The 14,605-nt window shown below is 45.0% G+C and overlaps 1 protein-coding gene across 2 annotated transcripts in view; it reads right to left on the bottom strand.

Moving 5' to 3' along the window:
- Nucleotides 1-14,605, bottom strand: part of LOC129194687 (N-acetylglucosamine-1-phosphotransferase subunits alpha/beta-like) — a 27,716-nt gene that overhangs the window by 5,348 nt on the left and 7,763 nt on the right. Inside the window, exons 8-20 of one of the 2 annotated variants that reach the window (XM_054799981.1) lie at nt 9,971-10,132; nt 9,723-9,893; nt 9,478-9,648; nt 7,025-7,148; nt 6,743-6,949; nt 5,365-6,254; nt 5,050-5,249; nt 4,751-4,970; nt 3,480-3,593; nt 3,313-3,398; nt 3,143-3,241; nt 2,894-3,061; nt 273-363 (exon numbers count right to left, since the gene is read on the bottom strand). In XM_054799981.1, the coding sequence (XP_054655956.1) occupies nt 273-363; nt 2,894-3,061; nt 3,143-3,241; nt 3,313-3,398; nt 3,480-3,593; nt 4,751-4,970; nt 5,050-5,249; nt 5,365-6,254; nt 6,743-6,949; nt 7,025-7,148; nt 9,478-9,648; nt 9,723-9,893; nt 9,971-10,132 (2,703 nt within the window). Of the gene's footprint in view, nt 1-272; nt 364-2,893; nt 3,062-3,142; nt 3,242-3,312; nt 3,399-3,479; nt 3,594-4,750; nt 4,971-5,049; nt 5,250-5,364; nt 6,255-6,742; nt 6,950-7,024; nt 7,149-9,477; nt 9,649-9,722; nt 9,903-9,970; nt 10,133-14,605 lie in introns of both variants that reach the window. The other variant, XM_054799980.1, reaches the window with a different exon arrangement.

Raw genomic sequence — 14,605 nt, 5'->3', positions numbered from 1 at the left:
CACGTCAAAAACAGGCCTGTGTCGGATTTGCTTTTGTATTTTTTGGCGACAAAGTCGGTAGAAAACGCGCAATTCGACTCTGCGGGAGTCATGGAGGAGTCATCTCACATGGGGTGGGGGTGGGGGCTTTGGTTTCAGCGGAGTCAGGTCCTGGCGCTGCGCGGCACACATGAGACGGACGAGCCACCGGGTGGAATTTAAGTGGTGAGGGGCTGCGAATCATAACTGCGGCATGAATCATGGAAATGACGGAATGGCGTGAGGACACTGACCTGCTCGGCAAAGAAGGACATGACAGTGAAAGCCACCAGCGTCACGAGGACACAGTGGGTCCAGAACTTCAGCTTGTCCCGGTAAACCCGCCTGATGGGGGGAGCAGATGAAAGGTTGCATTAGGAGATGTTGACAGACTATTCTATTTATTAAAAAAATATAGAATTAAAAACATAACAAAAATAAAAATAAAGAAATAAAAATTATTTTAAAAAAAAGTGTGAGCAGCAAAACAAAGGAAGGACAGCGATGCGATCCGCGGGAGGACAGCAGGTCAACAAGGTGACATCAGCAATCATCATCTGACACACCTCCCTCACCCTGGAAGACACCGAGGGAGGTGATGAAACGCTCAGCCATGTGATGATCTTGCACGGATCTCGCGGCTCGATCTGAGGTGGCTGGTCTAATTTTAAAGCTTCCATGTGGGGCCTGACGCTAACACTCCCTCTTCAAGAAAGTAGCGAGGCATGGAGACACGAACCCCGCCACCACCCCCCAACGCCTCCATGGGATACTCACAGTGACAAGCTGGCAACACTTGGCCCGGCGTGGTGACAGCTACTAAGTCTCCATTTGGAGCGACTCAGGTGCTGGAATGTTGCTGCCATTCTCAGCAGCTGGTGTGCAGCCGCTAGTGCTGAGAGACCGACTCATTACCTCCACCAAGGAGGCCATCTTTTTTCAATGCCTGGCTTTGTTGTTTTAGTGGATTTGACTTTTGTAGGTTGCCTTTCAAGTTTAATGGGAAAATGTCCAAGTCCTTTAACTTTCTGTTTCTCAAGACTGATATGGTACCGATGACCGATCTACTTTTAGATCATATCACATATAAATTTAAGTGTAGGTTGTGCATGCATGGAGGTAAGAAGGACTGGAGCAAATGAGGATGTGACCAAGTGTACCTGGTGATTTCTCCTAACCAAATATCATGACATTACTACTACTACCACATCACTACTATCAGGAGAACCAGAGCATAGAGCGGAGGGAGCCAACTGCTGTGGACCAGCAAGGTGCACTGTATTCGGGCACACGCTCCGAGTAGCTGGTGTGATGCTACGGAGGTCAGGAGAACCGGAGTGTAGAGCGGGAGACACATGCTATGTAAATATTCCGTTTATTAATATTAAATCCTATTTTGGAAACTCACTTATCACGGTCGGTTCTGGAACCAATTAACTGCCATAAACAAGGGATCACTGTATTAGGCCTTCAGAATACGTTATGATGATATGTAGTATTGTACATTGCTCACCAACTGTCGGTAATTTTACTGTCATGTTGAGTGAGACACAAGCACCACACTTGATGGCAGGTTTGAATGATCTCACAACAATAATCCAGAATAGGCTAAAATGTCAACTCTGGACCCCGACGTCACTTCCTGTCTGCCCCAGAGGGCTCTAATAATGTTAAAAACGTTATTCAGAAAGAGGTAAACAGGTTTTCTATGTCTAATTTTCCCTTATGTTTTACTCTAGGCCGCACGGTGGTCTAGTGGTTAGCATGTTGGCCACACAGTCACAGTCTGAGGAGTCTGGGTTCGATTCTCCCTTGGGCATTTCTGTGTGGAGTTTGCATGTTCTCCCCGTGCGTGTGGGGGTTTTCTCCGGGTACTCCAGTTTCCTCCCACATTCCAAAAACATGCATGTTAGCTTCATTGGAGACTCTAAATTGTCCATAGGTATGAATGTGAGTGTGAATGCTTGTTTGTCTATATGTGACCACTCCAGGGTGCCCCCCGCATACCCGGGCGACCCTAATGAGGAGAAGTGGCATAGAAAATGGATGGATGGATATTTTTCGGCATTATGATGATACTCTTGTAAAATGACCACTTCGTTTTTCTACTACTCCTACTTACTACTTTTTTAAGTTAAGGTTAACTGGACACTCTAAATTGTCCATAGGTATGAATGTGAGCGTGAATGGCTGTTTGTCTATATGTGCCCTGTGATTGGCTGGCGACCAGTCTAGGGTGTACCCCGCCTGTCACCCTAAGTCAGCTGGGATAGGCTCCAGCATACCCCCGCGACCCTAATGAGGAGAAGTGGCATAGAAAATGGATGGATGGATGTCTACTCTATTGGGTAATAGGAGTGTAAAAGTGACTATAGGGGTGCTACTACATGTTCAGAGGGCACTAATAATGTTTAAAAGGTCATACACAGGTTTTCTCTGCTCTACTACAAAAATATTCCATTCATAAATAAGGAATCCTACTGGAAATTAACTTCAACCCGATTAACTGCAATAAACGAGAGATTAGTGTAAAACGAAGAAGACGGACCAGGAGGGATCGGTGTTGCCAACTTAGTGATGTTGATATTTGCAGTTCTAAATATAGTTGTTTGGCTTTTCATGTTTATGACTCACTTTTTGCAAATTATGCAAGTCTGAATGCGGTGCCACCAGCCTCGACTAGACTGCCGTCCTGTGGGCAATGTAGCAATCATTCATTCACTCACTCCACAGTCACATTCTGGTGGTGGTATACTACATCTGCAGCCACAGCTGCCCCGCTGGGGTAGAATGACAGAAACACGGATGCCAATTTGCGCCAACGACCTCTCCGACCATCCACCAAACATCCTTTCTCGTTCAGCCGAGGACCCACCATTCCTGGAGCTCATCCATGTGCAGAAAACGGTTGCGGTACTCCTTGGGCAGCTCAAACTGGGACGGCAGCGGGAACACAGAGTCGTAGAAGTCCCTCAGCACGGCCTTCACCGTGGCGGCATCCTTGTGGGCGTGGTCAATGTTGTCATTGAGACAGACAAACTTCCTGCGGGAAGAAGAAGGGATGCTGTTCAACGGCGAGGAAGGAGGAGTGAAGCGCAAGAATCCTCTCCAGGACGGACGGCACCTGGGATTCTTCCGGATGTCGTCTAACTGGCCAACCACATGCGACACATTGGTCCGGACCATCTTGAACGCAATGTCCTCCTCGCCCTTGATCTCAAACCTTCAGAAGAGGTGCATTGTGGTGTATGTCGAGCATTTTACAAGAGCGAGTGATGCTAGCGGAGGTCTCACTTGTACTTGTTCTGGTCCACGAACGCTTTGTGAATGCGATCCGTGACGGACTTGCAGTACAGGATGAGGCCTTTAGTGACCGGAGGCTGCAGATGACAAAAACACTGAATCGTCCACCACAAAGTTGCTGGGAAGATTTGTGTTTTTGTGTTTTTTTGATGGCTCACCATGCTGTGGTCATAGTAGGCTTCCTGTGTGGGGTTGACCAGGTGGAGCTGGGTCAGGTTCCTCGGGAGTGTCTTTGAGCAGTTGATCAACATCTGCTCCAAACCTGTCAGGTCCTGAAAAAGGAACATGAGAACATGAGTAAGTGCAGGTTGTGCACACATGGAGATAAGAAGTACTGGAGCAAATTAGGATGTGACCAAGTGTACCTGCTGATTTCTCCTAACCAAATATCATGACATTACTACTCCCACATCACTACTATCAGGAGAACCACAGCATAGAGGGGAGGGAGCCACCTGCTGTTGCCCAGCAAGCCGGTGTGACGCCACGGAGGTCTCTGGCAAACCTTTTGCACTTTTCAAACGACGCAGCGCAGGCGTTTCACGTGGCTGACAAGGTGTTTTGTGTGCTCAGTGGGTTTTGTCCCCCACTCATCACGGAACATTTGGTACAACTTGCATGCAAAATGTCTTCATCGGAAAGTGCAGTGTTTGTTTACAAGTGAGCTCAGGGAACGTTACGACAGGGCAAAGAACTAGTCAAAGATCCTCCATAAAGCGGGAGTACTCTGCTAATTTTATTGCTTTACAACCAAACTGCAAGTCTAGGTTTGCGTTTTTAAAAGGACCTATGGCAATACACAAGTCAAAGATTCTCTACAGCACGGCTGTCCAAAGAGACGATGAAGGGCTGATTCACATGTCTAGACACCCGGGCTGTTTGAATCAGGTGATAAGCATGTGGAGGACTTGTTTTGGAGACAAGCTAGCTTCAGCCTTTGAAGACTAACATGAAAGCATGCGTAGCTCCTCTCAACGAGCAACGGGTATAGGGCAGGAGGAGCCACCTGGCGTGGCCCAGCAAGGTACACTGTATTCGGGCACATGCTCCGATCAGCCGGTGTGATGCCACAAAGGTCTGATAAGGTTTTTTGTGTGCTTTTTTTGCCCCCAACCATCGCGGACCATTTGGTAAAAGTAGCACACAAAATATTTCAGTAAATATTTGTTTACAAGTGAGCTCAGGGGAAGTTATAACAGGCCATTAAAATGTCACAGACAGGAGACAAAAGGAGCACTTGATTTGTTCACCCCTGCACAATACGGGTAATCTCGCCACATTGGAGCGTTAGTTTAAATGATCGCTTATCTGAGCTATTTTTATTCGGATTTATCGGTATGACGTCATAATTCCCTCGTATCGGCCTGATAATGATCCTGCACCCCTAGCTGTTATTCATTCTGTTTTCCATGTTTCCCCGAGTTATCACCTGGAGGCTAAGGGGAAGCTCATGGATCCTTGTGGCCAGAGTCCGAATTTCGCGGTCCGACAGAATGCCAGAGTGGTCGGTGTCGATGTCGTCAAACACCTCCGAGACGTTGAGCTGCTGCTGCGTGCTCATCAGGAAGTAAAAGTAGGAAAAGGCAAACTGCATGTCCTCCGGGTGGCGCACGCGGTGGCCGGACGTCTTGTCAAACTCGTCTGGGAATCTGCGAGAAAAGTGTGTCATAAGTGTCTGAAGAGGTTTGCCCTGTCGAGGGAGGTCCCCGCAGGAAGCCCCACACTCACGTGTCCTGCAGCTCTTGCATGACCAGCCTGTCAATCATATGGGGCATGTGTGCCGGGACCTTGCGGGACGCAAAGCCAAACTGGCGGTTGAGCAGCTTGTTGACGTGGCGCAGCGAGTCGGCAAACGTGTCTTGCAGCTTCCGGCCGGCGGCGTTGCTCTTGGCGTCATACGCTAGAGTCCTCTGCAGACGCGCTTCTTCCTGTTTAAAATGGGATGGAGTTTTGTTTGACAATAAATTGAAAAAGGATGACATTTAGCTGAGGTGTTGTTGATATTAAGAACAAGACAGGACGTTCCATGGAGGAGACACTAACCTCCAGCAGGTCTTGGAAGTACTTCCTCTTCTCCCAGGGCAGGAAGCCTCTGTCAGCAGGGACAAAATGCTGGAGCCGCCGACCCACTGGAGCAGCTTCAGAGGTCTCGACTTGACCCTCAGCACTCTTGACTTTGGTGATGCGGCTCAGCAGCTTGGAGGTTTTGGGCCTCTCCACCATGTGAGGAGCGTCAAAGCCATTGTGGCGCACATCCTCCACAGGAAGTAGACTGAAAGGAGTGTCACGTTCGTCTCGACCGGCCCTGATCACCTCAAGATCCTTCTGGGTCGTCGCCTGCTGGGATCTCAGCAGCTGAGCCTTGGTGAGGTTGTACCCTTTCAAGGTAATGTCTCCCCTGAGAAGTTTCTCACCCAGCTTCTCAAGCTCGCTGCGCACAACAGCAGGCAAGAGCGACTCATCGAGCGCAGGGACTTCTATGACAGACTCAAGTTCGTCAGGTTGCCTCCTTTGGATGCGAGGACCCCGCTTGTCCTCGGGTACGTCTGGGAACAAGAACAGTGGTTCCGTGGTCGTGGTGGGCTTCTGGCTAAAGCTTTCCTTGCTGGTCTGGGACCTATTAACTTGAGGTAGCTGACGAGTGTCAACAACCACGCTAAAGCTCATGGTAAACGCCGTGTTGTCCTCCCTTTGGAAGGTGAGGTTGTACTGGACCAGGGTGGCGTTGTAGTTGCCATGGAGCAGCAGGTGAATGGTCTTCCACTTGTTGGCCACGGAGGTGTGCCGCACCACCGCGTTGTCACTGACATGCGCCTCAGAGACCCTGTGAGCCAGTCTCTCAAAGCTGAAATAAGGTCTGACCTCTCCGACTGGGAGGGTGTAGACACTCTGGCTGCTCAGCAGGGTGACACGGTGCAGCTCTCCAAAGTGGTCTGCATCACAGAGATACAGGTATGTGCAATTTCAGGAGAAACGGTGGGTGAATATTGGCGATGCTGACAAGTTAACATGCTAACGCCTAGCATGCTGGTGTTTAGTCTATGCAAGTGTATACCTATAAAAATGGCTTAAATGCTAAGATGCTAAATAGCATATGAACAATGCTAACATGCTAATGTTTGATTGGGTCGAACAGGGAGCATGTTGATTAGTTTGAGCACTGCTGCCACCTAACTAGAAGCTTGCGTAATCTGCAATGTATGTGGAAACTTAGGAAATACTTTCTGAATCCCTTCTTCTTGTAATCCTTCTTCACTTACATATTGGCTCTAAAAAAGCATTTGTGCCCTCTGCAGCATGCATCCTGAATTACAACTCAGAAGTCTCACCTGGTTAGCATGCTAGCTTGTCAAATCTAATTCAACTAAAGATAAAACAAAAAAAATCCAACCAGAACGGCCCAAATTTGCCTCAAAGTTACCTGTGCCGCAGTCGCCCACATCAAAGCCACAGGAGAGAACATTGCAGGCTTGGTCACAGAACTTGTCCGCCAGCCAGGAGGTGGCGCAGCCTTGATTGCAGTACGAGGCTCCACCAAGGCCGCCGGCAAACTGCCACACCGGCCCACCAGCTCCACCGGGACCCCCGCCTCCGATCCCACCCGGGAACCTGCTGCTCCCTGAAGCCCCTTTTAGAAAACATGGGAGTGGCGCACATGAAATAGACGTGACACACACACAAAAAAAGTGTAAAATGTCTTCACCTGTGCAGTCTCCTCCATCCCAGTCACATGCAGAGTTGTTGCATGCCTTGTCACAGTAGCCATCCTTGATCCATGATCCCGGGCAGCCCTCGGCACAGTTGGGAACGGGCCAGGTGAGATACACCTGCAGGAAAGCAAGGGCGCTGCTATTACATGCTTGCACATTGGATCCACACACATTCACTTGGGACGGAGACTGAAATATCGAGACCACATCTTTGTTCTGTCATTGAAATATTGATACTTTGATACTTCAGTCATTTGAGGAGTGGATAGTAACGAAATGATTGTGGACTTGACGGCTGGTGGGAGCTACATTTTCTTCCGCCTGGTTATTAGTGCATAATTACATTTTCATCCTTACTTTATTTCTTAAAAATCTATCACTTATTTTAATGCTTTTCATTATATAACATTTTTGAATTGTTTAAAACACCATTTTTACATGATTTTGATCATTATATAAATTTTGGAAATATGGGCCATTATTTTATTTAAAAAATAATATATACCAAGTCCCCAACCAACGGACACAATTGGTTCCACATGGCCATTCGCAAGTCGATTTGTTCTTAAGTCGAAAAAAATTTTATATTACCAATGATATAGGTACTACATGTATGTGTATACATATACAGTATATGTGTATGTATGTAAATATGAGTTTGGATGCAGTAGTAATATTAAACCAGAATAATTAAGGAAAAAAACAATAATAAAAGTGATATAATAATACGTAATGATAAATGTTATTTACATTTGAAGAGGAGTGGTCGAGCACACGTCGTTGTGGTGGAGGAGGAGTTATTGAAAAAAAGGACAAATGGTGGTGGTGGTTAGACTCTTCTAAAAGAGGTAGTGTTCTGTGGGTGTGTAGAATGAAGCAGGCCTATTAACTCTTCATAAACTTTAATCACACGCTCTGTCCGGGTTGTATCATACAACTCTTAGCCTTCCTCTCGCCTCTTCCTCTTCTTTCTCTACCTGTTGGTCCCATTAGCAGTGTCACAGTGCCCTCTGCTGGTCAAGCATGTAGCAGTATACTGATGGAGTTACCACAAGGCAAAATACATGAAAATATAGACCAGTCAGCTTGCGTTCGTATCCGAATGTTCGCATGTCGGATGTTCGTAAGTTGGGGACCTAGTGTACTGTACATTTAGACAATAAAAAAAAAACACCGGCGGTGCTTCAGTACCTTCTTGCAGCTCACTTCTCTCTGGCAAGTCAACGTAGTCCATGACAATTCCAATCACGACAGTCGATACAAATAACTTTGGTCTTGCTGACACGTTATTTGGGCTTTAAAGCTCAATTTACCAATCAAAATACCCTTTTCTTTGTCCGTTTATGCTCAATATTTGTTCCCACTTGTGGCTCCACAGTCACCGCTACTTCCTCAAACTTAGAAATCTTTTTAAAAATCAAATAAAATATTTAAAAAAATATCTTTAAAAAAACAACATGAAATGAGCTGCATTTTTTCCTAATAAAAGGCCATATTCAACCACAAAACAGAATTATTCACAGAAATTATTAACAGGTTTATTAATTATTATATTTTTGAAAAACCATGATAGTGAAATTTGAAGCGTGAAGTGGTGTGGGATTACTGTAATTACAACAGTCACTTTTTTTTTTTGCCATTGCTGATCCAAAATCGGAGGAGGACCTCCTGCTCGCTTGATGGGCGTTTCAATGACACGCGGTGTATCTGCTGTGTTGGCGATTACCGTAATTTCCGGTGTATAAGCCACTACTTTTCTTCAACTTTGAACCCTGCGATTTTTATATGGTGGTGTGGCTAAATTCTAATCTCGTGATGACATCTTTACTTCAGAACCACTAGAAATCCTTTAAATACTGTGCCGCTCGCGAGTCAGTGAGGAAACGGTAGCTCTTCCTTTGGCAGGAGCCAATCACGAGCTATCACTCACAGTGTCATCTTAGAAAGAATGCGAAAATCATCACACAGCAACTTAACATTTAAAACGTAGCAAAGAAATATATATAAAAATTTTAAAAAACGTTTTATCATAATGCATTTCGACCCAGCAAATGGTTTTAATGGTCATGCCTGCCGAGGTGCTGCAATGATGTCAGCCTCCCTCTGGGCTCCTCTGGTGGACAGAGGCAGCATTGCAGCGCCTCGGCAGCCATCCATTTTCTATGCTGGTCTTCCAATAAAAAGGTGCTGTGTGATGATTTTAGTGTTGTTTGGAAGATACCACCATGAGTCAGACTGTTATATTGAGTAATGACCTCCTGCAATTTCAAATGTGTTGACAAGCTCGTCATGTTTTTTTTTTTATACAGTAGCTCATGATTGGCTCCTGTCAAAAAAAGAGCTGCCTGGTCCTCACAGACTCGTCCCGGCCACAATATGCCATTTTATGATGTGGACATGTGCAGCTTAAACACCGGTCTGTCTTATACACCGGAAATTCCGGTACCTTCTGTCCTTTGGAATGGCTGTAGAAGTCATCGGGCCAGACGTCTTTGCCAAACATAACGTCGTCGTTGAGGTAAATGAACTTCTGCGAAAGCCCCGGGATGCGGTGGATGTGGCTCTCAATAGCGGGGGAGCTGAAGGTGGGGAGGTGGCTATGGTTCAAGAAGATCTCCTGTCATTCAAAGTGAAAGATGTGAACGAGGGCCCGGTGAGTTCTTGGGGAACGTGTGATTGCGTGGCTTTTACCTGATGTGTGACAACTGAAACGCGAGGGTTATCCAGGTTGAGCCAAGAGGGGATCTGCCCGTTTGTGACGATGAAAACGTGTCGCACCCAGGGGGCGTGTCTCTCCACCGAGCGCAGAGAGTAGCGCAGCTCCTCGTTGTCCTCGAAGCGGCTGGCTGAGACGTCTTCATCCTGCTTGGACTGGAGAGTAAAAACGTGGAAGACACGCCGGAGGGAATCTCCTCTAGGTCCCCCGGTTGTGTCGTTACCTGCGAGATGGCGGTCAGGTCCCAGAAGAGGTAGGCGGGGCTAATGGTCAGCTCCTTGCCGTCCAGTGTCAGGTTCTTCTTGGCCTTTTGCATGAGATCGGTGAAGTCCTGCGGGCTTTTGAGGTGGAGCAGAGCGATGCTGGCCTCCGAGTACAACTCAAACTGAGGAGGACACAGTTAAAGATACTGTATTTATTTATTTTCTATTTATTTCTCCACAACAATGAAGTAAAAATAAATGTACAGTCATCTTTCGCTACACTGCACCTTCACTCTATTGCGGTTTTCAAAAAATAAATAAATGATCGCTGTTTCGTGGTTGAATACGCTCTATTATTAGTAAAAAAATATGCACATTTAAGCAAATTGTAATTATTCTTGGCCTAAATCAGTGGTTCTCAGTTACTGTATTTTCTGTCATGCGCCCACTGGGGGACAGAAACGTTTTCACATAGTAGTGTAAAGGTGAATATAGGGGTGTTTTATATATATAGGCTCTAATAATGTTAAAAGAATATTTAGGAGGTGGTAAACAGGTTTTCTATGTCTTATGTTTTATTATTATGTTTTATTATTTGTCTATTTTATCAGATAATAGGAGTGTAAAGGTGACTATAGGGGTGTTATTTCATGTCTAGAGGGCACTAAAATGTTAAAAACTGTATTTAGAAGGTGTAAACAGGGTTTCTATGTCTTATTTTCTCTTATTATAGTCTATTATATCGGGTAATAGGGGTGTATAGATGACTATAGGGGTGTTATTTCATATCTAGTTGGCTCTATAATGTTTAAAAACCATATGTAGGAGATCATGAACAGGTTTTCTATGCCATAACTACGAAAATATTCCATTTATTAATATTGAATCCTACTTTGAGGTAAGTCACTTATCACAGTTGGGTCTGGAACCAATTAAGCGTGATAAATGGGGGACATGTAGTTTTTTTCTATGACGTTCAATGAGTGAAAAGCAGTGTGTTGCATTGAAGAAGCTTTTTTAATATGGTCATTTTCTAAATATAGAAGACAAAAAAAACCTTTGACCCTCCATCCTGGCATTGCAGCCTTGACATGGCCAAGCAAAGACGAGGAGAATGTGTACTTGTACTCTACTTAGATAGACTGGAAACTCTGTGATGTCATCTTGACTACATACTCTGTGTGTGTGTGTGTGTGTGTGTGTGTGTGTGTGTGTGTTGTGGTGCACTCCCATCTCCTCCTCCGTCAAACTCTGCTTCCCAGGAAAGAAGCGCCTCACTCCATCATCGCGCATCTCACATGTACTGCTTTCTCTCCCCTTTCTCTTTTTAGTTGGGATTAGTTGGGTCTTACATGGGCCAGGATCACATTGCATGTCTATTATAGCTATCCATGCGTCTGGACAAAGCCGGTGTAACAGTTGAACTCACACACACGTACACAAAAGACTGAGCCACGCTGTGCTTACAGTACCATCTGGTTACAATCCACCAGCGCCAAATGCAAATGTTAGTCACTTCCCCCCCCCAGGTTTTCTGAGAGATGGTTAGAATTAAACAAGAGAAGCACTTTAGTCACATTCAACTGACACGAGCTCGAAGCAGTTAGAGGAAGCCACACAGCCACACACCACCGATACACTTAGGGGAGCGGTCCCACCCCTGTGAGGGTGGAACCTGAGTGTAGGATATAGAGGAGTTACTTCCTTGTTCGGGGCTTCTTACAATGGATGGACTGAAGCCCTGGCTTCCAGACAATTCAATTTCTGCAGAGCACATCTTAAGTCACCGTAAGTCGGTCATAATTCATAAATACGTGATAAAACAATGTACGGCATACACGTTTTTGTATCACACTTTGAGATTTTGCACTTTGTATTGAGGTCCTTGAACGCACCATAGTTGTCTACTTATGGATCATCTGTCATTATCATTCATTCATGGTGAGCAGCATATTATATTTTAAAGGTGTTTAATAAAACTGTGAGGCAAATTTGGAAGAGAGAAAGGGAGGCCTCTGGAGCTGAATGTGATTGAATACAGTAGTCCCTTGTTTATGACAGTTAGTTGGTTCCAGACCAGGCTGTGATAAGTGAAGTTCTGCAAAGTAGGATTCCTTACTTATAAACTGAATATTTGGATAATTAGAGCAAAGAAAACCTGTTTACTGCCTTCTAAATATGCTTTTGACATGAAATAACACCCCTATAGTCATTTTTACACTGCTATTACCCAATATAGTAGACATAATAAGAGAAAATAAGACTCATGCTTGTCTGTGTTGCTGTAAATGTGTGGAGCTGAGGGGAGGACAGGAAGTGACGTTGGGAGTTCAGAGTAGAGTTTTAGGTTGCTGTAGGTTACAGCGGCAACAGCAGCCCGTGTTAGGGATTATTGTGCCTGTTGTGAGATCATTCAAAGCTGCAATAGAAGCCTGTTGTTCCACAAATCAAGTTGGGTGCTTATGTGTCTCGGGCTGAACCCGGGTGTAGGATATAGAGCAGTTAAATTCCTAGTTCGGGGCCTCTTCCGTCCATTCTTACAGCGGATGGACTGAAGCCCTGGCGCTGAGTTTATACACATGGTACATGGTGGTGGGGGCTGGGTGCAACATCAGCTATAAATACAGTCCATCTCTCCATCTATGCATGCGCATCATCATCCCTCTTTCGCGGAATGGGCCTGGCAACACCAGGAAACACCACTAGGTCCCAAACTGTGGGCTCCCACTGTGGAACAAACAGGTAAGGGCGGGTGTTGCTGTGCCAGACGGTGGGGGAGTAGGAGGAGGGTGCTAACAATCCCCATGACCTTCCAGTGGCGCCGTTCCACTCCACTCCACTCGCTGTAATGTTAATAACCCCCACAATGGCATGCCATCCATCGGCTGCAATCACGAGACGGAAAAACCTGGAGACAAAACGGTGTGACAACTAGGCCTCCGTGGGCACGCCGTTAACCCGCATGTCATCACGCACTAAGAGGCCCAGGAGGGGACAAAACAAGCCCGCAGCCATTTATGAGAAAGCCATCAGAACACACGTCATAACACGTCTACACACAAGTCATGTGACTGGCCTTGCCAGCTTCTTATTGGCCGGGTGATGACCAGCCCGCCGGGTCCCGCGTGTGCCCTGGTGTGTCTGTTTGTTTAGATTATTTCCCAGTAATCCACGCTCATTAGTCACATGCCTCCCCCTCCAAGTAAGAAGCAGAGTTGTTATTGGAGAAAATGATTAGTGAGCTAAACAAGGAGCTCTCTATCCTGGTCACAACATAACGCATCATCATAGAAACATCCCAAAAGCACAGCCTTAGGAATGGCCCATCCTTGGATTGCGTTCCTGTATATCGGGGTATCCAAAGTGTGGCCCGCATTCTAAAAATATCACTCAACAAGAAAGGTGGGAAAAAAACAATAGCGAAGACGTAAATCAGCAGTCATTTTACAAGAATAAAGTCAAAATATTTAGAAAAAAAAGTTGTAGTCTAACAAGAAACGTAGCATTTTTACAAAAATAATGTTGTGATATGATGACAAAAAATAGCGTCATTCCAGCAGCATAAAGTTGAAATATTAAAAAAAAAGACATTATTTTATGTTCAGGTTGTAATGTTGTGAAAAACAAACCAAAACAAGTAAAAGTTGTAAATTTGGAAAATAACGTTACAGAAAAAGTTACAATGATTGAGAATTACAGGAAGTAAGTTGGAACAGTTGGGGAAAAAAAACAACAAAAAAAAAACCAACAGAAAAGGAACAGACAGCTGTAATTTTACAAGAATAAAGTCAGAATATTAAGGAAAAAAAGTTGTAATCCAACAAGAAAAAAGGAATATATTTTACAAGAATAATAATTGTAAATAAATGTAATATCATGAGGAAAAATAACAGCATTTAGTAGCATAAAAGTGAAATATTAAAGACAAAAGACGTGATTTTAAAGTCGCAATACGATGAGAAACAACCAAAACAACAAATAAAAGCTGTCATTTCTTAATTTGGTGAAATTACGTTGTGGAAAAAATTAAACAACAACAGAAATGGAAAAGGCAGCAGTAATTTTGCAAGATTAATGTCAAAACATTAAGGAAAAAAAGTAGTAAGTAGGAGTAGTAGAAAAACGAAGTGGTCATTTTACAAGAGTATCATCATAATGCCGAAAAATATCCATCCATCCATTTTCTATGCCACTTCTCCTCATTAGGGTCGCCCGGGTATGCGGGGGGCACCCTGGAGTGGTCACATATAGACAAACAAGCATTCACACTCACATTCATACCTATGGACAATTTAGAGTCTCCAATGAAGCTAACATGCATGTTTTTGGAATGTGGGAGGAAACCGGAGTACCCGGAGAAAACCCCCACACACACGGGGAGAACATGCAAACTCCACACAGAAATGCCCAGGGGAGAATCGAACCCAGGTCTTCCCTATCTCCAGACTGTGACTGTGTGGCCAACATGCTAACCACGAGACCACTGTGCGACTGCCTATGTCATTTTAAATTCATAATATTATGAGAAACAAAACAGCAACGTTATAATTTGGGGGAAAGTAGGTTGAGGAAAATGTTATAGTGCTAAGAGAATTACGAGAAGTAAGTTGATATAGTTGGAAAATTTAAAAACAGCAGAAGTTGAAAAGACAGCT

This window comes from Dunckerocampus dactyliophorus, chromosome 15, assembly GCF_027744805.1.
Source record: "Dunckerocampus dactyliophorus isolate RoL2022-P2 chromosome 15, RoL_Ddac_1.1, whole genome shotgun sequence".
NCBI classification, from domain to species: domain Eukaryota; kingdom Metazoa; phylum Chordata; class Actinopteri; order Syngnathiformes; family Syngnathidae; genus Dunckerocampus; species Dunckerocampus dactyliophorus.
This window is presented reverse-complemented; position numbering and strand designations above follow the sequence as displayed.